Genomic DNA, 25,020 nt, shown 5'->3' on the forward strand with positions numbered 1-25,020 from the left:
TAACGCTCGTATTAATATTTATTAAACATCAAAATACAGTCATAAGAACAATTAATGATTTTCACTAAATGGTTTTTATAAGTATTTCCAAACACAGTGTGATGATTTCTCTGTTGATGTATCCCAATTCGAAAGAGTTATACTTTTGATCGCTGTTGATTTTGCTAAATGGCTAATTTGTGGTTGTGTTGTAACAAAAAGTCTTACAACATCGTTATTCAGAACAACTGTAAGAAATAAATGAAGTTATATGAAACAAGAGTTCTTTAAACAATGTGGTATAAATATCGTTTTTCTATTTTCAAAAACTTAAATAAAATATATAAAGTAATAATAAATTGCCACACCTCCAACAAACTGAGACCGCAAAATTATCAATTTAAACAAACACAGTCATGTAAATTTAATTTAGTCAGTAACACAAATAATCAATGTAAAAAAATTCTGAAATAACATCCAGAAAAGGGTAACTCGTATCCAAATAATTTTTCTAAACAATAAAATAATCTTATAAATAATAATAAAAAAATAATTTTCTGCTATAATATTTTATGTCTTGACAAAATTTATTATAAAGGATAAATTAAAATTTTGATCCAAAAAAAAAAACTGCATTTTATGTAAGTTTAAGTTTCTAATTAAATTGACTTCGAAATTATATATATATAGAAACATAAATAAATTATAGAGCGATTTGTTTATTTATAATTATACAGTCATGAAAATTTAGTTTTAGTCAGTTAATATTTTCCTCAAATAACAAACATAAAATTTTCCGAATAAATATCTGAGCCGTGGTAGTTAAGGGGATTGAGAGCTTGCCTATCAGTTTGGTTACTTAGGCGCGAATCCCAGCAATGGCTGGTCGATACAAATTTTACACCTGGCTCGCACCGACCACAGTGCTGACGTAAAATATCCTTAGTGGTAGATGGATCATGGGTTAGAGTCCACTTACCACCAGGCTAACGTGCTAGTCAGGTTTTCGTGATTTTCCTTTCAAAGTGACTCAATTTGGGTATGTTTCATCAAAAAAATCTGCCATAAAGATACATTTATCCCAATAATTTATTGATCCAGAAGTTTCCTTGTCAGCTGAATTCAAAATTACAAGGCTGCGTAGTTGAACATTGATAGTCCGAATTGGGTCGCTTGTTTAACAACGGGGACAAATAATTTTTCCTTAAAAATGGATGGTGTTTTTCACTCAAGGGAACGCTGTAAGATAGGTACCACCTAAATTTCCGGGTTACTGTTTCCGTTGTATTTTAAAGCCATTTGGCATCGTTGTGTTTTGAGATTTTTGCAAACAATGTATTTGATTACTTATTACTTGTGTTTACAATACTCGTGTTTACAATGCTAAAAGTGTTAACACTAACGCAAGATGGTGCGCAGCTTGCAACAAGAACAAACAGTAATAAACTTATGGAAAGAGGCCAAATCAAGACTGCCAAAAAAGCGAGTTATTCAAAATCTAGCAACCATGTCACCTTTTTTAATAATAAATAACAAAATAACTAAAACAAATTTTCACTCCAAACTCCCCAGAATTACATAATAACATTAATATCTTATGAAATACGGCAGATTTGAGCTCAGAAATTATCTAATTTATTTCTTTTATTGAAAACAAAATTATCCGTTTGAAAACATCGCCTATCAGAATAACATGTAGTAAGCAGCTGCAAACTTTTTAACCGGAACTAGAGTAGGTGACGAGCTCGAAATTGTTATTGTTTACATTTCTACTGAAAACACCATCCATAAAATAGTTTTCTTCTTATAAATTTTATGTATTGAAGAAATTTATTTTTTGATCAAAAAAAAACACTAATATTTGAGAAAGGTGGTCCGATGGAAGATTGGATGTCATAATTGGTAGGAGAAAAGTTAGAAACAAAAGAGTAACATGTTAAGTCTGTGGTGCCAGGCATGGAGCGTAGTTGCCAAAGGAATCAGCTGGATGACACACACACACGATCGGCAACCTTGTATCTTTCCCCAGTATTTAAGAAGCTTCGAACTTTACTCTGCTCGAACTCTACTTAGGAGTGACCCTCACCCATAACATGATTTGGAACTCTCATATCTCGAGAATAACAGCTAAGGCTGAAGGTGCATTCCAATCCCTCAAACCAATTTTGAGTCATAACTCAAAACTAACCCTTAAAACAAAAAGGACCTTATACCTGCAATGCATAAGACCAATAATCAGTTATGCAGCCCCAGCTTGGAGCGCCCTAAAGCCCACACAAAAGCGAAAATTGGAAACCATCCAAAATAAAATGATCAGAAGATTCACGGGAGCTCCCCGCAGACTTAGAATGAGTGATATTAGAAATGACCTAAAATTAGCTCTATGCAAGAACACATGGTTCTACTATGTGCCACATTTTTCAAAGACGCGACAAGATGCACAATGTGCAACTACTACCAAATTTTTGACTTTGAACTTCTCAGAGATAACATTAACTACAGCCCGGCAACGGTATTTTTTCTCTCAGACGGCGTTCTCTCCAAACGCTTCACCACCTAATTGTAATTATTTCTCTTCGACAAATCAAGGCTTTTGTCTGTGCACCCATGAAGCCCGCAAGAGGGGAGGCGAGGCAGGCAGGAGCTGAGATTCTACTTCAATTATTCTATTCCTGTAAATATCTTTGTATATATCTTCTCTTTATTCATAACTCACTGTGTATTTTATTCATACCCCCCACTGAATTGAGCTTAGGCTAAACACCATATAACCACTGAGACGAATGAGTTAGGACTCCTGGCGGGGCCGAAACTTAGGTAAATACTTGACATAGGTATAGGTACTCTGCGCACAGGAGACCAGACCCGACCAGAGAGGAGCATCGAACCAAACAGAGAGTAGGTCGTGTTCTAGCAGCGGCTCTTACGGATTCTTTCCGCAAGCAGATGGATATCGATACGAAGATTTCTCCGACTTTGGAGTACTCTAACGAAGGGCAGTCCAAGTGCTGCGGGGGCCAGACCCCCGAGCGGTTGGGCATCCCGCTAGTAGAACTTAACAATCCTGAAGATACCTATGCACCCCAGCTCTTATCAGAGCTCGTTAATGAAAGGGACATAGGATTTGCGATCCATGGATCAGGATCACAGGATTCGGGGCTGTCTGGCACCCTTTCGGCACCGGCGGGGACGGCTACGCCCAAACCGCACGGACCGACTGGAAGCCTTTCAGAACCACGGTTAGGACAAAAAGATCCAAAAAAAGGAAAAATAAGATGACAAACGAGGTACAATTGACTACCGATGAGGATACCGAAAATGAGAATTATATTAACGAAAAATTCAGTCAAAAATGACTTTACAAATATGGTTGAGAGCACTTTAAAACTAGTTTTTTGCTGTATGTTCTTCGGTGATAATAAAAATGAAATTGAGACTAAAGCTAAAGATATTTATGATAACGCTAAAAAACTTAATGAATCTTTCGGAAACTATAAAAAGAAACCTAATGACGATTCTACTCTAAGTTCTGAACTCCAGAATCTTACCTGTAGCAAATTAGCTAAATTTTAGGATGAGCAACATTTAGTAGACTCCACCCTTTTTAAATCATTTTTAGATAAAAACCAGAGTAATGATTTAGACACCGATTCCCCCCACCCCCCATATCTAACTCTCACAAACAATTTAAAAAAGTTAAAAGAACAGAAGTTCCCCCATGCAACAATAATGAGCAAATGGATAGCGTGGATAATGTTAACAACTCGGAAGATGATAATTTTCAAATACCAAAAAACACCTTACCCCCTCCCCCATTCATAGTAAGAGATAGTAAATTCAAATGGAATTACTATAGAGAAGAGCTCAATGCAACCAATATTACTGACTTTAACGGAAAAATGAGTGGAGAGAATTTTGTAATCAAAACAAAGGATATGGCTACCAGAAACCAAATTGAAACCCATCTTAAAAAAAGGCAGCTTTGCGTATCATACCTACTCGTTACCAGAGCAGAGAAAGCTCAGAGTGGTTATTAAAAAACTCCCGGCAGACACGCCTATAATAAATATACAAGCAGAACTTGAAACTCACGGGCTATGCCCTAGTAAAATCACTCAGCTAGAGAGAAGAAGTAGAGATGGCGATAAAAGAAAACTACCCATATTCAGGGGCCCCCACCAGGCGCCCACTTAAAGCTTGGGGGGGGGGGATTTTTACACTAAATAAAACGAATAGTTGGGGGGGAGGGAATTTAGAATTTACCCAAGAATGCGTCCAATAGCTTGAGGGCGGGGGGATGGGGGCTACTGCCCATATTTGTAGTTGATCTAGACAAAGCAATGCAAAACAAAAAAATATATAGCGTAAAATATCTTAGCAGTATGAAAATCGAAATAGAAAGAAGAACGACGTTATAAGAACATATTATAAGAAGAACGAACATATTATAGGAAGAACGACAGGCCTACACAATGCCACAGATCAGAATTATTTTCATGGCCAAAGCAACTGCAGTCACCCCGCAAGGTGCGTGAAGTGCGCAGGAGCTCACCTTACAAAAGATTGCGATAAAGGAAAAATGATAACTCCGAAATGTTGTAACTGCGGAAAAGATCATTCTGCAAATTACTGTAAATGTGAAAAATGTATTGCAATATTAGAAAAGAAGAAAAATAATTCAAATAGAACAAAATCCTTTGAATTTGAAAGGAAATCCACAATCACTCCCAGCGAGTTCCCCAAATCCTACGCTAATGCTGTAAAGGGCGATCATAATAAAGTTGATTCAATGCTACCTCGACTATTAAAACAAGCTATTGATGTATCCTTAAATCTACAGCATCTCATTAGCGAAGTTACCTCACAACTTAAGATAAACCCTCTAGAAAATGAGGAAAATGACGAAACTTTAATGGAACAAAATGAACAGCAATAATACTTTTACTGCCTTAAAGATAATCTTGTGGAATGCCAACAACATTACCACAAAATGGCTGAGCTTATAGATTTCATCTCGGACTACTCACCAGATATAATTGCTATTACCGAGACCCACGCTAAGCCTTTCCAAAGGCTAAACATCCCTACGTACAACTCCTATAGATGTAACCGAATCACCAATAGAGGTGGTGGTACTGCGATATATGTATCTAAACTATTTAACTCTACTGTATATAATCTTAAAACTACAAATAACATTGACGAGACCTCTGTCATAGTACAGGTTAATAAAAATAATATCTAAATTACGTCAATTTACAACCTACCTAACAATGAGATCAATGAAGATCTTTTTAGAGCCTACTTCGACTCTAATATGGACACGATTGTCCTTGGAGACCTGAATGCCAGGGGATGCAATAGTACTAATAAACAAGGCAGAAAGCTGCATGATATCACAAAAAATTTAGGTCTCACTATCTATGCCCCCGTGGACCCCACATTCTATCATGTACATCATGGTTATAATCCAGACATTCTTGATATAATGATAACCAACATGATATCTCCATTTGCTCTGCAAGTCATAAATGATCGAAGTAGTGATCACATCCCAGTTCTAGTTACGACCTGCATTCCAAAAAATGATAGTAAACAAACTAGAAAAAAAAAGTAGATTGGCTACTGTATCATATTATTTTAACCAAGTCACTCCCGAATTCAACTATTATTAACACCACTACGGATATAATGCTATCGAATCCCTCAATAACAAGCTTACTGATGCTGTAAAACAGGCTACCACTGAAAGCATAATAGACCTGAGCAACTTCAAATTACCCAGATACATAGAGGATAAAATTAGATATAAGAACAAGTTACTTAAATACTACAAACGAACCTTCAACCCTATCTACAAAACTGAATATAACAAACTCATTAAGGATATCAAAAATGACTGCAAAAACGTTCGAAATGAGCTATGGAACGATAAGGTTGCAAGCCTGAACAAAGATGACAACTCGCTCTGGAAAATGGCCAGAAATTTAAGAAAACCCATTCCAGTGAACCTACCACTAAAATTTAATGGCCAAACTGCATATACAAATAATGATAAAACAAAGGTTTTTTCTACTGTCATGCAAGAACAGTTTTCACTTAACAACATCTCATGCCCTAACAACGATATTCATGTTAACCTAACCTATAATAATATCATAAACTCAACCCCCAGCAATAATACCATAGCTAATGCCAGCGACGATGAAATCATCAAAAATTTAAAGAATTGAAAGGCCCCTGGCCACGAGTCTGTATGAAATGAGATGCTTAAAAATGCCCCTTCAAGCATTATTCCTATTCTCAAAAAAATTTTCAATGCCTGTTTAAATTTTAATTATTTCCCTGACAACTGGAAAAAGTCAGATGTTATACTATTCCCAAAACCAGGCAAATGTGCTGATGATCCTAAAAACTATAGACCAATCAGCCTACTCCCAACCACCTCCAAAATCCTAGAAAAAATACTGCGGAAACGATTAGATAGCTTTCTTGATATGATTCAGCTATATGGCTTCAGGCCCAACTTATCTACTACTAAACAACTTATAAATATTCTAGAATTCATCAGCAATGGTAAATTTGAGAAGGAAACTATGGCCCTTATCCTGCTCGACGTCGCGAAAGCGTTCGATCGAGTATGGCATGAGGGCTTAATAGTCAAACTTCATTATATGAATTTCCCCAGTGATATTCTACATATTCTTGACTCTTACCTGAACAACAGGTACTTTAGGATTAAACTAAACAACGTCTACTCAGATTATAAACAAGTTAATGCTGGCATCCCACAAGGTTCGATCTTAGGGCCCACACTACATATATTATATACGTACGATTTCCCCATAGACAATAGCAATTTAAATGAAATGGTCCCCCTATATGCGGATGATACCGCAATAATCACTAGATCAATGAGCTCCAAAAGAGCGGTTGAATTGCTCCAAATGAAATTAGTACACGTTGAGGAATGGTGTCTTAAATGGAAGATCAAACTCCACCCAGATAAAAGCCAGTAAATTATTTTTAATAATAAAAAACAGCTCAATCACAGTATCAACTTATTTAGCACCACTATCAAACCAGTTAACAAAGTTAAATACCTAGGTGTTACGATAAACCAAAACTTAAGCTGGAGTACACATGTAAACGATATCAACAAAAAAGCAAAAGGTGCTTATTTTGGACTAAGCCCAATTCTAGGCAAATATTCACAACTCAATTTGGCGAATAAAAGACTAATTTACATACAAGCCATAAGACCAATACTCACGTATGCATGCCCAGCCCTAAATACTATGACTAATAATTTGAAAAAAATGTTATCCAATACGGAGGGTAAAATTCCAAGACTTATGCTAGGCGCCCCAAATGCAATTAGCAATGACTCCCTTAGGAAAGACCTTAACATTGATAATAGTAACGAATTTATTGCTAAACTAAATACAAAGTTCTTTAGTGACGCTACGAAATGTATGACCTCGGACTTTAACCTATTACTAAACATAGATATTATTAAGGATAATGTCAGCTACAGCCCAATTACAGCTTTCTTAAGCTCTGATTGTATTATGTCTAAGTATTTTAAAAACACAAACAACACAAACACACACTAATCATAACACCAGGATGTGTCACGCTCGGGGAAGGAGCAACCCGAAAGGGTCCCAACTGGGTGGGCCACATTCCTGTTAACTTACACAGCGAGCAACCCGGTACAAGCGGTAATCACCGGGACGGCCGGGTCGCTGTGCTCTCAGAGGAACACTTCAAAATACATATATTTTTTGTAAATCATTTTCAACCCTTTTGTATATATTGTAAATAATTTTCTACCATTTTCTACCTGCTCATCCCATTTTTTGTATATAGTTGCTAACTGTTAACTCATTATTTTATTATTATTTAACATTGTAATTTAATTTTAAAGTGCTCAACATCATCCTTGACAGTGGAGATATCTCCAAACTCACCTCTTACATTTAATAACTGTTTTTTCCTGTGCTTTTATATTTTATGTCTTTACAGTATATGTCTAAAAGAATAAGATGAATCAGTAAGTGGCGCTTCGAGCCAAACACTGAGTTTCCATGCATATCCAGCATCCAGCAACTCTGTGCACAGAGCGAGAAAATCTACTCAAGCCTTTGCAGAGTGCGGTTGTGTTGAAACTAGCTCAGTGCGTACCATGTCTTATCAACGTTTCACCCGGGGTGGGAAGCGGCGAGCCGAAAGGCCAGTGCGGCAACTCACTCCCCGTGAAGAATTCGAACTGCTGGAAACAGACGAAGAGCGTTTGGAGTACTGCTCTGACTTTGCTAGCACGTGTGTCACTAAAGAATCCATTGATAGTAAAATTGAAAGAAGTAAAGCTGCAGTGCAATGGCAAATAAGAGAGAGACAGAAGCCACCTTACATCTGGGAATTTCAAGTGAGATCTCTCGAAATCAGAAGAAATAATCTATTCCCCGAGGAACCTGATAAAGAAATTATGCCTATGGAAACAGCCATTCCAACCCAACCTGAAACGATGAAGGAATCCTCAGAAATAGAAACAACTCCTGAAACGAATGTTCCAGCACCGGAAACCAGCAAATGAGAACAACTTGGAGCATAGTGAAGAGGTTTCGGCCTCAGAAACAGAGTCCCAAATCCAAAACAATAAAGAACCACCGGCCAAGAGGAGAAAAAAGAAGAAGAAGCAAGCCCAAGGAACCACTACTAAGACTACTAACAGCACTTCTACTCCATTTTCCCTCCCAGTGCCTGAGCCCACTCAATTCAGCAAAAATTCTCATCCGAGGGCTTCCAGATGATTTAAAAATTGAAGATATTTCTCTAGAAATGGAGAAATTAGACATCAATTCCCATAGAGTCATCCAATTTAAGAAGAGGGTAGGTGGAGCCTATAGGCTCCTCCCCCTTTTCCTCATCATCACTCCACTGGCCAATCAGCAGAAGGTTTATTCCATCTCGAGTATCAAGCAGATTCCTATTAGCACCGAGAGGTTCCGTGGCAGCCGGCGCCCGCTACAGTGTTTCCGATGCCAGGGCTTCGGCCATACTCAACGTCCCTGAACCAACCAGCTGATGCATGAAGTGTGCAGATTTCCACTATTCATACCAATGCGAAAAGGACAGAACTTCTCCCGCCAAATGCTGTAACTGCGAGGGGAACCACACCTCTAGTTTCACTGGGTGCGAGGCCCGCCCCAGTCGAAAAAGACCACCGACCAAGGATACGCCTGCATCTACAGCCCATTGTTTAGTTTCACTAGTGAAAGAATTGCAGGAGCTCCTTAAAAATTAAGAAGTTGCAAGCCTACTTCAATCTCTACTTAATGGGGTCTCTCCATCTCAATAATGATCACCTCACCACAACTCAAGCCCTACTCCAAAGATGAACTGAACTTTTTTAGAATTTACTTCAAAACTTTTTTGAACATATGATTTCCAAGCATATGTCTACCCAGAATCGATGAATCAGTTGGTGAGATTTTCCACATATCCAGCATCCAACTCTGTGCACACTCATACTTAACTTTATGTTTCTGTTTTATCTTGTTATGTTTCAGTTGTTAGTAAATGTTTAGTTGATTTATGTCTTAGTTGTCCTCAACTTAATATGAGAGGTTTTCTCCCCCTCAAGTCTAAGACGTCACGCTTTCTAAGAATCAGCGACCAAAGTATCTCAAAAGTGGGGAGGCTGTCCTCTGCCCCCTGGATATATATATATATATNTAGATATATAGATAGATAGATAGATAGATAGATAGATAGATAGATAGATATCAGAAATGCGGTCGTCCAATACCAAAAAGAATTAAATTGCTTCAGTTGATTGATTTATTCTACTCAAGTGATATAGTTCAGTCTCTGGCTTGGACATCCCTATAATCATTCGTTTTACATGCGTTCAAATGCAGAATATTTTATGATATTTCAAAACTAATGAAATCATGTTTGATGAAGATTGTTCTTCACCTCATATTAGTTTTAAAAAATCTTTATTGCTCATATAAATTGATATTTTCTATAAATTTATGGGTGTCCACTCTATTGATTTGTTCTGAAATCTTCATCCTACTACCACTCTGAAGAAATGGCAATTACAACTGACTATCACAAACTAAAAGGCCTGTTTATACGATCCAAGTTCTTGGACAAAGATTGATAGAAATTGATGGAAACTTGTTTTGTTCGGAAGTTCTTGGATCATAGTAGAGCATGTTCTACTTTCCATCCAAGTTTTTCCTTCCTCCACCAATCAGCTTCTAAAGTTTTGCGACGTCAAAGAAGCAGGCATCATATTATGTCATTTTGTTGTACGTTTTCATAAATTTTAAACCTAATAAATTAATCCGTTAGTGTCTATTTGTGATGTTATGACTTTAGTTGAATTTATTCATTAAATTAATGTAAGTATGATTTTATTATGTTGAATATGAAGGCAGGATTTTCATCCAACCAATCAGCGACATTCAAGAACTTGGATAGTGTCGACGAATCATCCAATTTCTTGGAGAGAGAAATTCCTCTCAGATTCAAGAACTTGGATCAAGCAAACAGGCCTAATGACTAGGAATGATGGTTTTCCTTTTTGCACCACAGACCACGTGATTTCCCTCATCTGACAGTTAGTAACCACTGATTTCTTTCTTTATTTTATTTTATTAAATGCTTTTGGTTATATATATGATTGTTATAAGCATCAATAAAATAAAACAAAATACTAATATTAATTATTAAATTATTTATAGATTATAACCGTAGTTGAACAGCCGGCCCAATTTTTTTGGGTTCACGACTACTAATGTTCAAATCCGTAGCCTTGTAATTTTGAACCCAATCCAGAGGACAAGAGAACTCTTGGATCAAGTATTGGGAGAAATTTGCCTTCATGGAGGGCTGTTTGAGGGAACTAACCCGCATTTGCGTTGCATGGAGAGGAAAACCATGAAAACCTCTCACAGCTAGGCTGACTGCAAGGGGACTTAAACGTATGATCCGTCTATGACTGAGAATGTTTTACGTCAGCACTATGGTCGGTGCAAGCTGCATGCAGAATTCGAACCCGGTTCATCTCATTGAAAAGCGAACGCCTTATAAGATTGAGACATCACGGCTCAAATTAGTTATAAAATTAAATATAATTATGTATTATGACGTGATACTCTGATCGGTGGGACGTTGGGCTCGTGCTCTCGACAGCATGATTTCGAGTTCTGCCAGTCAAAAGAAAGCGTATTAAATGGTGACTGGTGCACGTTAAATCTGTCAAAGTCACCAAGTCCTCTATATTCTTATAACAAATCAGTACCTCTTTGGGTACTGATTTGGAGATTGATAATTCTCTAGTTCAGGTCAAAATTACGATCTGTGAATGAAGTATGAATGGATTCTCTCTGTAAAACGGACTGTGACGTGTGTGTGTATTGGCCATAGATGGCACCCTCTGCCTTAAAATTTGCTATAGCAGGTTTGCTGATGTGGTAGTAACAATAACAACAGCATGTATAAGAAATTACCTGTGAAACTGGATGCATATAATTCACCTGAAATGAAAACAGAAATGTATTAGAATATGATCTAATAAATTAAAATATCAGAGCTTTACCAATAGCTCTATAACAGTTTACTTCTGGACCATTTATAAAAAATTACCATGAGATATAATTTCCTTTTAAGGAAAGTTCTTTGACAAGGGAGAATTCCTTGCTTGCAAACATTTTTCTTTTATCTACACCATTTGCAATCAAAATTCTATGCCTTTTAAAAATCATCAGGGTGGAACTAGAGGGAAACAAGTGTACCCTTAAGATGAATGAAATTTTTCTATTTATCTATTACTGATTTTGCTGTTTAGTAGCTTGACTTACATAATTTATGAAAATTTTAAACATTGTTTAACGAGCCATACATTTTATGCTTAACTTTTAAACATTTAATTTGACTTATTTAATGTTCTTTAGGAAATTTTAAAATTATTTTAACAAAAATTATAATTAAAATTTTTTGCTAAATCTTTGTACCTTTTATCCTCGTTTTAGCTTTATTTCTGTTTATTATTAAAATATTAACACTAAATTGCCCAAGGAAGTCATTTTGACTGCTTATAATTTCAATTAGAAAAACAATGATGCATATAATGACACAATTTCTTAGAATTTTGTACAAAATATAATTTTTTGATTGTGAATATTTACTAGTAACTTGTTATATAACTGTAAATATAGTATAAAAAATATTAAAAATTAATTTTAAACAAATTTCTTTACACATTATTTATACTTTTACAATCCGGTCATTTTGACTGCTTTTGGGAAATATAGGTATATACTAAGTTTCAGTCTTTCCAGTGTTAAACAGAAATAAAGTATGCCCGCTTACTCTGCCTTAATACGTATGTATTTTGTTACATTTCATAATTCATCAATTTCATACTTCACTTCCAGAATTTCATACAATTAAAGTATAAATTTGATTAAAGCAAATTTTGAGAAAAAGAACTATAAAATAATAAGTCAAAATAGAAAAGAGCTAAAACCAAATTTATCTGATGTAAACAATTTAAATAAAAAGTTAAAAGCCAAAAACAAGCAAAAACTAAATTCTAAAGATAAGTATGAGCTCCATAATGGATAAACTAAATAAGAAAATGCAATCAAAAATTCAAATATTGAAATAAAGATGTATCATTGAATTTTTGAGTAGATTTTCTTATTTAGTTTATCCATTACGAGGCTTTTGGTTTAAACGCTGACTAAAGAAAGTGCGTTAGCAGACAGTGTATCCCCTGATCAAGTGCTGTTTTTGCTAACATATATGTCTTTAGAATTTAGTTTTTGCTCGATTTTTTTATTTAACATACAAAGTCATTTTTCGTAGGAGTATTTTCTTTCTATTTTTAGAGGCATATTCTCTAACACTAGAGTGCCTAAGGAAGTCATTTTGACTGCTTTTAATTTCAATTAGGAAAACAATGATGTATATAATGACACAATTTCTTAGAATTTTGTACAACATATAATTTTTTATTGTTAATATTTACTAATAACTTGCTATATAACTGTTAATAGTAAAAAAAATATTAAAAATTAATTTTAAACAAATTTCTTTACACATTATTTATACTTTTACAATCCAGTCATTTTGACTGCTTTTGGGCAATATAGGTAGGGTAGAGGGGGGCACATGTGAACAGGGTGTGCATGTGAACATGGTATGTCTTACCAATATGATTCGAAATAAAAAATCTTGAAAAATTTTCAATAGATGCTAGTATTAGTCCTACCTCTCTGCAAAACTTTCAGAACAATGAGTCATTTTGTTGTTCTATTCTGACAATTTCTTTGTATCAGCTGATGTTGTATATACTTTTATCACTTGCTATTTCAAGTGAAAACATAGTATAAATCAACTAATAAGCTAAAATTAACTATTGCAGACCATTATATGAACATTCAGGTAAGTTTATGACAATTTTTTTTCTTACTCAATTAAAAATTCTTTATTTTTCAAGTTAGGTTTAAGAAAGATGATGGGGCACTTGTGAACAAAACATCTGGGGTATGTGAACAGTTTACATGTGCCCCTACATAACATTAAGATTATTATCTTCATGATATTATAAGTTTAAAAAATATGTATGCATTTAAAATTATTATTATTTAATTTTCCATTATTAATTTTTAATTTTCCATAATTAATACAAGTTTAAAAAGTATGTATGCATTTAAAATTATTATTATTTAATTTTCCATAATTAATTAATTACTTGTTAATTTTCTCTTTTAAATTTTTTTTTCATTAAAAGGTTGGTCAACAATTTTGTGTTGTATAATGATTACAAAAAGCAAAAAGATATAAAATTTTATTACTTAAAAAGTTAAGTTTAAAATAATTTTTAATATATATTATTATTCTTAGTAAAAAACCTATTTTGCAAAAGCAATATATGTAAAAATAATCCTTATTTAATTAAATATTCTTTATGCTGCGTTGTTTTCTAAGTTTTGAATGAAAATGGGAAAAAAGCATGAAAGAGTATCAGAGAAGAAAGAAAAAGGCCCATTACAACTCCTGAGGAACATGAAGTTGCGAAAAACCCAATTGACGAAATTAACCCAATAAATTCTATAAATTCACATAAACAAATAAACCCAATAAATCCACATAGTAAGCTACAACCCCTTCAGTATAATGTGTATCTATATCTGTTATATTAAAGATCTTTTTCTTTTAAATATGATGATTGGTTTGTGTTTTTAATCTTGTTCAAATGTGCCCCCCATAGGGGCACATGTGAACAATTGAAGTCATTTTTCTAAAATATCATAAAGTAAAGAAATATTTTATTGAAAAATCTCAAAAAATTCCATAAGACAAAAGAAAAGATTATTTAAACATATGGACTTCTTTACTGTGAGAAATTGATGATATTTTTTGAAAAATGAAGAAATTAAAAAATTTGTTCACATGTGCCCCCCTCGCCCCTATATACTAAGTGTTAAGTGCTTTCTAGTGTTAAGGAACATTTTACAGGTAAGGCTCAAATTTCTTAACTCTGCATTTGCATTAGGCTGAGAACTATAGTTATTAAAAGTGATTTCCATGGCTATGATAGTTTTTTGAATTTTACATCATTTTAAAGAATGTAAGTTCGCATGGCGAAGTACAAAAACTAAACGAAATCTTTCAAATATTCCTGAGAAATCAAATTTGAAATATGCGACTTTTTTAAAATATCATCTGCATTAATTAACACTAGAAAGGGGAAAGACTGAAACTTAGTATATATCTATATTGCCCAAAAGCAGTCAAAATGACTGGATTGTAAAAGTATAAATAATGTGTAAAGAAATTTGTTTAAAATTAATTTTTAATATTTTTTATATTATGTTTACAGTTATATAACAAGTTACTAGTAAATATTCACAATCAAAAAATTATATTTTGTAAAAAGTTCTAAGAAATTGTGTCATTATATACATCATTGTTTTTCTAATTGAAATTAAAAGCAGTCAAAATGACTTCCTTGAGCAATCTAGTGTTAATAAGGATATTTGAGATCACCCTTTTAAACCATTTGAATTTTAGTACGTGAAGATCCAATGATTAAATCAAAAGCTATTCAGGGTGTTTTTCATTTTTTTAGAGCTCTGTACAATGAGGAACACTGTTTTAATGTATTTTCTGAATAAGTTTTTAATATAATATGGTTTCAAACCTATTACGACTATTCAGTCAGGCTCGCTGGGAAGACAGATTTCCCGGTCTTTCGCAAATACGGCATCTAGTGGTTCACCAAATTCCATCCATGATAAAATTCTGGTGGGGAAGTATTGGGCGTAACTACCACTACAATTATTAAACATCAATTCACTAGTATATGAGACATGCTAACTCGAATCAATCTTGGAATAACTTATGATAGATGAAGGTTGGCATTATCGAAAGAGCTTTCCTCACATACTATAAAATTATATTACATTAAAATGCTACATTTTAACTCAAATATCGCTTTTAAATGTTCAATCTGAATTTTCTATAAACCCTATCTACAAAAATAAATAGACATCAATTAGTTTTGAAAATTTTATTGCTCAATAATTTTTACGCTGTATTAAGCAAACATGATGTTCATAAAAAAGAAAATTTTTTTCTTTCTATTAGTTAATACAAAGGGTGGATTTGATTTCATCGAGAAAGTATCAGTTTTTTTTATACCTTATCTAAAATTCAACTTCTGAATTTTTTACAAGAATTTAACACAAACATTAATTAAATGTAAACACTTTAGTGAAAAAATTTTCATAATTTTCTTTAGAGCTAAAACTTGAAGGGGAAAAAATTTGTATGTTGTGCACTATAAATTTCATAAAAATCATGACTTGAAACAACTTTTAATCCAATCAAATCAATCGACACAACAATCAAATACGCACTTTCATTCTAGATTTAGAGAAATGAAGTACAAAAAAATATCTTTCAAATAAACTAAGTAACTTGACTAAATGTAAATAATAATATGAAAACTTCCAGTGTATCCCTCCGCTAATGTTATAAGGCAATGTGTTTACATTATTGTGATATTTGTTCAAATTTACGCAAAATTTTATCATTCCTAAGTGTTTTCTGCAATTTATAAATTCTAATAGAGCCTAAAACAAATTTAAGAATATTACGACATAAATAACAGTTTGGGTGTTATCCATTATTTGGCTATAATAGTTTAAAATAGATGTCATTTTCTGAGTAGCATGCTTGTGGCCGAAATCATTTGATATTTGTTTCATTGCAAAATAAATTGAAAGAACGTGTAATATTGTGAACACTGCAAGTGTAATAATGTGAGCCGTGATGGCTCAGGAAATAGAGCCTTCCAATGAGGTAAAACGGGTTCGAATCCCAGCGATGGCAGGTCGATACGAATTCCTCATCCGGCTTGCACCGACGGATCATGGGTTAGAGTACCCCGTCATCAGACTAACCATGGGAGGTTTCCGTGGTTTTCCTCTCCATGCGGCGCAAATGCGGGTTAGTTCCATTAAAAAGTCCTCCAAGAAGGCAAATTTCTCCCAATACTTGATCCAGGAGCTCCCTTGTCTTCTGGATTGGGTTCAAAATGACAAGGATACGGAGTTGAACATTAGTAATTGTAAACCCAAAAAATTGGGTCTGCTGTTCAACGGTTATAAAATAAAATAAAAAGTATAATAATATTGAATGGCTTGTTTTATCAAGCTTGGGAGCAAAAATCAATCGGAAGTAGTGGAAGTTAACGCTTAGTAATGAATTTTAACGCTCATCTGTGCTTACAGGGTCAACCATCCATACAAAAAAAAACAAATTTTAATTTTATAGGATTTTAAGCAGTTGAGTACTCCAAGTGAAAAAATTTGTAAAAACTGAGGAAATAAACAAAATACTGTTTAGAGTGGATTTCAGCATTCATTCTATTTAGATAATAACATTTTACTTTTGTCGTAATCCAACTGTTGAGATAGTATTGTTTTCAGATCATTCCCGTCCATTTCCATTAGTGTAATCTCTTCAGTTATTCTTGTTGGAATTACTTCTTTATTTGTCAAAATATTTACTACAGATGCAGAAATTTGACTTTTCAGACTTTCACAGGGCTAGAAAAAACATATTAGATATCAAAAATTTATTCCCAAAAAGAGCTTCTCTTAGGGATTTGTTTGTCAAAGAATTGTCCTTAATGGGTTCAATTTACAGAAATCTGCCACACATGGAAAAAATTAAAAACTCATGCAGGGTGAATAAAAAATAAACACTACTTAAGAGAACTTTTCAAGCACTCAGAAATATTCTTAAATTCTTTATTTTTAAAAAAAATATGATGGGACATTTCTGTATTGTGATCTGTCAAGCCAACTTCAATCGCCAAGGTGCCAAATAGATTTTAAACTTGCAATTCTTTAAAAAAAAAAAAAACATTTAGATGTTTGCCTGGGGGCTGATACAGTTAGAGTTGGTCACTTTGTGTGATATTTTTTTTTATTTTCATTTCTCGCGGGTTGCTGTCTGAAAGTTGCCAAGACCTGACAATTAGTCTGATCACGATACGAAAATCTCCCAAAATATAATTAGGAATTTTTCTTGTGCTTGAATGAATTGCGAAGATATTGAATAGAATTGTGTGAAAACAACGTCATTATTCGTGACAAAAACCAACATGATTAAACATTTTGGAAATGGGAACGTTTAAGGACGTCATCCAATGAAAAAAGCACCCTTAAAAAGCTTTTAAGTAGTTTTTAAACACACTGTCATGTTATAAAGAGTGTCCATTAATATTTGTTTTTAGAATTAAATAAGAAATTAATATTTAACAGAAGCTGTTAAAGAAGACTGGTTTGATTGTTGGATTCAATTATACCTGTTTTGATTAAATGTCCCTTCCGCAATTGTGATTTGTTAGATCTTAATAGCATTTTCGTTTTTCTTCGCTTTATTAGTTTGAAAAATTCAATGAGTATACTTTTTCGCTTTTCATAAAGATTCTAAAAATATATATTAAGGGTAGTAATGAAGGAAAAAGATTTCTTTATCAATGAAAGAAAAATTGGTAGACAATAATTTTCAAACACACATTGTCAAAGGCCATTTGCCATAGAAATATGTTATAAGAAATGATTTATTTTCATTATATTTCCAAAAGATCTTTTTATTACCTTCTTTTTAAGTCCTAATATAAAATCAGATTTTTCTCCATGAATAAGCATAGCTTCTGTTAATTCAAGATGAGGAATAGTTTTTGTTTCGATCATCTCTCCAGTTTCAGCACTCAGCAAAGTCACCTGAAGAGAATACAAATTTCTAAAATTGCGAATGAAATAAATATTTAAGTGAAAAAATGAAACGTTTTCAACTTTTTATTGAGACGAATAGTGGTAGGCCGTCGATCACTTAAGAGTGGAGCAGTTTAACGAGGACGCACTCCTTTTGCAGGCCAGGCACATTTTATAAATGACAATGGCCCCTTCAAACATTACAATTTTTTACACGATATTTGCGTAATTAAATGTTCAATTAAAAAAAATAGATAATTTTTTTGCATCTTTATTCTAAAAAATGTCCATTTCAAGCGAGCTTTAACATTTCCTTAGTGAAAACTGCTATCATATCATTCCTTACTCATTATCTTCCTTAATCATTCCTCCCTGCAGACGGAATACATGATCTTATTGTTTTCTTTTTTAATTTTAGTTTATTTTTAAGACAATTCGAATTATGAAGTTCGAATTCTTGATTGCCATTTTGTGAGGTTCAGATAATTCGAATCCGGCAAATAATAACAATAATATCTATATATATATATACAGTGTGGGGAGGAGAGGAGAGCCCCCCTACACTTCTGAGAGACCCCTTATGAAAAAATCAAGGTATAAATGAGGTATAAACGAGGTATATTTTAAAGGTATAAAGAAGGTTGTTATTTAAATGCGTCGTTAAGGTTGAAAAGGGTGCAAATGAATACCTCATAATCATCCTCAAATATACCTTGAATATACCTCCAGAGTTATATATGTTTCAACCTGAGGTGTTTAATTTTACATCTGTGGAGAGGTAGATATTTACTACTTTAAAGTGCTTCATTTTCAACCTTAGGTTACTACTTATCAGCCTNGGATTATTTAATTAATGCTTATTAATTACAAATCTTCTAAATGCTTACAATATTAAGATAATTTTTCTGACAAGCCATTTACGATAAGACTGTTTGAAGCACTTTATGATACCCTGGTCCGTCGGCTGCAACTTTGCTGCTGTGTTTGGCGGGAGAAACTGCAAGTTTACTGCTTTCAAATTAGGTAGATCACTATGCGCTGTGCATTTATCCATTAGGAGAATCACTTTTCTTTTTTTTAGCGAAGAATTTCCGATCCAATTTTCTTACATAGTCTTCAAATAAAACTGATGTCATCCAAAACTTTTTGTTAGACTTGTAATCCAAAGGATACGTTTTTACATTCTTGAAACATCGGGGATTTCGGTACTTTCCGATAACAAGTAAGGGCAATTTCTCTGTCCCAGACGCATTTCGTTCAACTAGGACAGTCAAACGTTCCTTGCACATTTTGCCCCCCTGAGCAGTTTTCATCCTTAAACATCATAGTCTTATTTGGAAGACATTTAAAAAATAAACCCATTTCATCAATATTGAAAAGATCATTTTCACTGTATCCTTGAAGTAAATTTGGTAACGTTTCATTTAACTTCTGTTCACATACTTCAAGAGGGACAGCTTTAGCTTCTCCATGAAGAGTGCGAAAGACATTGTGTGTGTTTTGCAAAGAAAGGGGCAAGATATCAGCTCCAAGGTTTTTTTTTCTTGCTTTAAAAGATCCAAAAAAATCGAGTTAAAGGGAGTAAAATTCGAGTAATCGAGAATAATTAACATGAAATTGAAGATAAAAGGGTCGGGACCTCATAAAAAAATCGAGTTATAGTAATATTCGAGTTATCGTACTTCGAGTTATAGCGAATTGACTGTATATGTTTCAACCTGAGGTGTTTAATTTTACATCTGTGGAGAGGTAGATATTTACTAGTACTTTAAAGTGTTTCATTTTCAACCTTAGGTTATTACTTATCAGCTTGAAGTATATTTTTTTTACACTTGTGGTAGTATTTTCTCAACAACCTAAGATGTGTCATTTCACACTTCAGGTTATTATAAATCAACTTCAGGTGTATTTTGTTCTACCTCAGGTAATTATTTTTCAACCTCAGGTATCTAATTTTATGCTTGTAGAGGTATATATTTTTCAACCTATGGAGTGTCATTTTACACTTCAGCTTATTATAAATCTACCTCAGGTGTAATTTTTTCTGCCTCAGGTAATTATTTTCAACTTCAGGTATCTAATTTTATGCTTGAAGAGGTATATATTTCTCAACCTATGGTGTGTCATTTTACACTTCAAATTACTTTAAATCTACCCCAGGTCTAATTTTTGATAGTTGGAAAGGTGATTTTTTACTAACGTGAGGTGTACTATTTTCAACCTCAAGTATAGGTTTTTATTCTTGTAAAGGAAATTTTTTCAATCAAACTAAAATATGCCATTTTTCACTTCAGGTTATATTTTTTTATGCTAATGCAGGTAATTAAATATAATTAAAATGTTTCACCTTAGATTGCTAATTTTTAACCTAAAATATATATCTTTTCACTTGTATTTATCACTCTGGAGTTTTTAATGTTACACATTAGGTAACTTTCTACGGTCTGTCTTGATTTTCGCTGCTAATTCTAATGCTAAGAAACTATTTTCTAAGCACATAGGAGGAATACAGTAGAGTCTTTCTTTCGAAAGAATTTTCGACTGATTTCCATGTATTGTGTGACGAAAAGTAAAATGTAATACAAAGAATCTATCTTCCTTTAATTTTAAGATACAAACCCATTAGAATTTATTCTTTTTCACACAATTCAGAATAGGAATTTTTACTTAACACCTTTAAGTTACAATTTGTGAACCTTGTGCTAATTTGTAATTAAATAGTCCATAAAATTTATTAATCTTGAATTAACATGTAGAGTTGAATAATATTAAGTATGCTGACTCGTAAACCTTAAAAGAACATTTCAAATATGTTGTGTTTCTGTAATTTCAATAAGTTCAATTAAATTATCGTGAAAAGAGGATACATTTGTTACAAAAAAATGTGGGATCTCATTTATATAGGCTAGATGTTAAAGGTGCTAATTTTTTTCAAAAGCGAAATAACAGCAAATTTAAATAATTTAACCAGCTTACATATAAAAACTTTTATTAACAAAATAATTAATTTTTCGTTCAAAGACAATTACTCTGCTTCTTCTGCAAATTGAAATGCTGTGGTCACGTTATTTGGAGCATTGGAACCTATAAATAAAAAGTTTGAATTAACGAGAGTCATATTTACATTGATAATGACAAATTTTAAAAGATTATAATAATATTTTAGAGCTTATTTCGTTGCATAAATCACATTTTATTATTATTTCTATTCAATTTTGATTAAATAAATGGTTTTAGTAACAGCAGATGAATAAAAATAATAATAATGACCTGCAAAACTCTCCTGTCAGTATATTTAAATTTTTTTTTTTGACTGTTTAAACTTATCATCTAAAAAATATAATTTTTCTCTAAGATGCATATAAAAACTGCTGTAGAAATAACACGCTTATTGAAATTCTTAATTTTCCAATAATTCAACCGACCATTTTTCATTATGGATTGTTATATTGATACTTAAATTTTTTCTCAACAAATATTGAATATATTCAATTACACTAGCCTGCTTGTTTAAACTTTTAGTCCAATTTTGCAAAAGAAATTGTAATAAAACCAATTTTCAATGCTGATTCCGAAAATAATTGTCTATCACGTAAGGTTTTTAAAAACAAAAAGTCATTTTCAACCTTTTATTTAATGTGATCAAGAATCAATCATCTTTTAATAAAAGAATGTAGGACATCAATTTTTTGTGTTTTTCATGCCTAATCGAAATAAAACCAACATTAAGTTCATGTTTACTTGCCTGAGAGAATGATTTAAAATAATGCTATAAAATAATGTTTTCAAACATCAAAGATCACGCAAACTAGTATTATCAGTAATTTTTTAGGTGAAAAGATTTCTTTCATTGAATCAAAGGAGAATAATTAACTTGTCTTTTTTCTTTTTGGTGTAGATTTAGAGTTACTCCCAGGGGATGGCCCTCCAGTTACTTGTCACCACTTCCTCCTAGCTGCAGAGCACGTATTATTGACAGCCTGATTTAAACCTTGAAATTCTGGATGCCATTTACGGAGCAGCTCTGTAAAAGTTGTATGCTGTTCAAGTTGAGTAAAATCAAGTTATATAAAAGTTGCATTTGGATATTTTCAGATGAGATTTTTTTTAAGAAATTGGAGAAAATTGAAATATATATTTATATAACTTTGATAAGTGACTAATGTTGACAACAAAAGTCGAGAGTCAATAATACTTTTAAACATTTTAACTACAATATAAGCAGATTAATTACAGGTCCAACAAAATGATTTTAATATTTAATTGAAATAATAAAATTATTTTTTAGAATAGCTGTCTCAGTAAATTTGTTTTATTCAATGATGTTTGTGGATTAAAGATATAAACTATTTTATTAGAACGCACTATTTATGCGAAAAGTCTTCATGTTCTTTTAGTCTTTTCACGAGTCTTATTAAAAATAAATTGAAAATCATTCCTAAATATTAAACTGCATCATGTTGATCTAGAATAATATTATTTTGACTTAGTGAACTAAATGGACAAAAAAGTTTGAATTTTGAACGAGAATTTTTTAAGTTGATGCCAGTTTTCCTTCACCTATAGTTCCCTTTTTGCTAACTTACTTCAGATATTATTTAATAGGTGATACACATACAAATACTTTTAAGATACTCAACTAAACCAAGCTAAGACACAGCAAATAAATAACTTCACTAAAAATCCGAAATAGAGAAAAGATTACATATATTTGTCAATATATTTTAAATCTTAAATCTAAAAATTAAAAAAAAAATCATTGAATTTGGTAAAATTCCTTTTCTTATTTTAATTATATTTCAACTTTTTCAGAGTGACTTCCTTTAATATTATTTTTAAGGCTAAGTGCAATTATATAGGAAGAGAAATAAGTTAATTTATTTCTAACAAAAAGTAAGGCAATTAAGGAATAAATTTTATAGAAATAAACAAAGGAAGAAATTTTTTTTTAAATGCATTCATGATTACTAGTCAGGCAATCCCGAAGCTGCATAGGTAGAGGATTTGAGTCTCTAGTGCCCATACACGACATGGCAGCAAGTTGCTCTACATTGAAAAAGGATTTTAGAAAGTAAGAGACCATCGTGATCAGTTTCTTCCTTCCATGAAGAATGATATTTATTTTGTCCACTTTAGAGACTATAATCTCACTCTCATCCACCAAAATTACCTATAATCAAAAGCAAAAATTTTTTCGACTCATAACTTTCAATAGAAATTGTATATACATAAATTTAAAAAAAATACTTTTTAAAAGTTACTTTAATTAGAATAAATAAAAAGTGGTTCTTATTTTGTTCCCCTCAAAAAATCTAACAAATTGTGAAGAGTTATAAAGTAAGTTTATTTTAAAATTAATAAAGGACTATACAAAGAACTGTAGTTATGAATCGAGTAATGACTGAATGTAATAGTAAAGCATTTAAACATGAGAATCACTTTGTTTTGTTTTTGTCTCCTGAATACAAAATTTTTATTACATTTTCTTCTCTGTTAGTTTACTCTTTCCACAGTAGTCAGTTTTTTTTCTCCATTTAATCAAGCAACAAAAAAAAAAATTATTTGCTTTAAAGTAACTCATAGTTTAGTTAAGAGCTCACAAGTTTTGCCATTCTTATTTTTCACCTTCACTTTTTGAATGAAATCACACTTAGATAACAGAACATTAAATATCCGAAAAAATATACAAGCCTTATCATTTTTCTTCTCTTGTTGAGAGTCATCTTCAGTCATCACACCCCTAATCAATTTTTTCAGGTATTCCTGAACATCCAAATCAGCTAAAAAATAATCATAACAGAATAAAATTATTTTTCAGAACGCAAGCAGAGGTGCCAACTTTCCAAACTAGTTATCAGTAAGCCCAAGTACAATATAGAAATAATTTATTAAATTAAATATAGAGCAATTTTCAGGTGTATATACTGCAGAATTCTGTACATTTATATTAATAAAATTATGTGGGAATTTACAATCAAGCAAAAAAAGTAACACTTAGAGAGAGGTAGTAAATTTAAAAAACTTTAACTAGCTCTAATTGCTTTCAACGGCTACAAATTATTAATGATAGCATTTGAGATTCGAGTTAATATTATTTTGCTTTTTTATATGAAAAGTAGTTTGAGAATCAAAATAACTTGTAAGACGGGAGTCAGATTAAATTTCTTTATTTTTTTTTTAAATTAATTTTTCATCTTCCTATCAAATAATTTTTTTAATTATTGTTCTTAGAGTTGTTTAAGGAACAGAAAAAAGTAATTGTAAATTAGTTGCAAACCACAAAAATTTCTAACACTTCGTAGCTAAGGGGAAAATAATTTATTTTAAAAATTTAACCGCTGCAATGACGTGCCTCTGTCCCACCCGCGTCACTAAAATTGGAACAAAACTCAAATTCCCTTAAAACATTTTTGTTTTACTTTTAAAAAATAATAATCAGATGTAACCAATAACCATATTCACTAATACAACAATAGAGCATAACGAATAGTTCTGGAAGACGAGTAATCTCGCCCGTCGCGATGAAAGAGTTAAACAGATTATGGAAATTCACAAAAACCGAGAATCTTTGAAATGAAATCATAAAAGTTTGCTCCTCGGTACAAGCAAATAAAGAATTATTTTGAGTACATGCAAAAAGGAAATTATGGTCAAATAAGAAAAGATATCAAATTCAGTTTATGGAAGAAAGCAAAATAATGAGAAAGTAAATTATCGTGAAAAG

The 25,020-nt window shown here is 32.4% G+C and overlaps 1 protein-coding gene across 2 annotated transcripts in view; it reads right to left on the bottom strand.

Annotated features, from left to right (window-relative positions):
- The window catches only part of LOC107452999 (uncharacterized), a 99,637-nt gene continuing 74,617 nt past the window's right edge, over nucleotides 1-25,020 (bottom strand). For both annotated transcript variants that reach the window (XM_016069652.3, XM_016069653.4), the window contains exons 7-10: nucleotides 18,180-18,305; nucleotides 16,961-17,120; nucleotides 11,508-11,534; nucleotides 1-227 (exon numbers count right to left, since the gene is read on the bottom strand). In XM_016069652.3, the coding sequence (XP_015925138.1) occupies nucleotides 76-227; nucleotides 11,508-11,534; nucleotides 16,961-17,120; nucleotides 18,180-18,305 (465 nt within the window). In that variant the 3' untranslated portion in view covers nucleotides 1-75. The remainder of the gene's footprint in view (nucleotides 228-11,507; nucleotides 11,535-16,960; nucleotides 17,121-18,179; nucleotides 18,306-25,020) is intronic.

The sequence above is a fragment of the Parasteatoda tepidariorum genome, chromosome X1 (assembly GCF_043381705.1).
Source record: "Parasteatoda tepidariorum isolate YZ-2023 chromosome X1, CAS_Ptep_4.0, whole genome shotgun sequence".
Taxonomy (NCBI): Eukaryota; Metazoa; Arthropoda; class Arachnida; order Araneae; family Theridiidae; genus Parasteatoda; species Parasteatoda tepidariorum.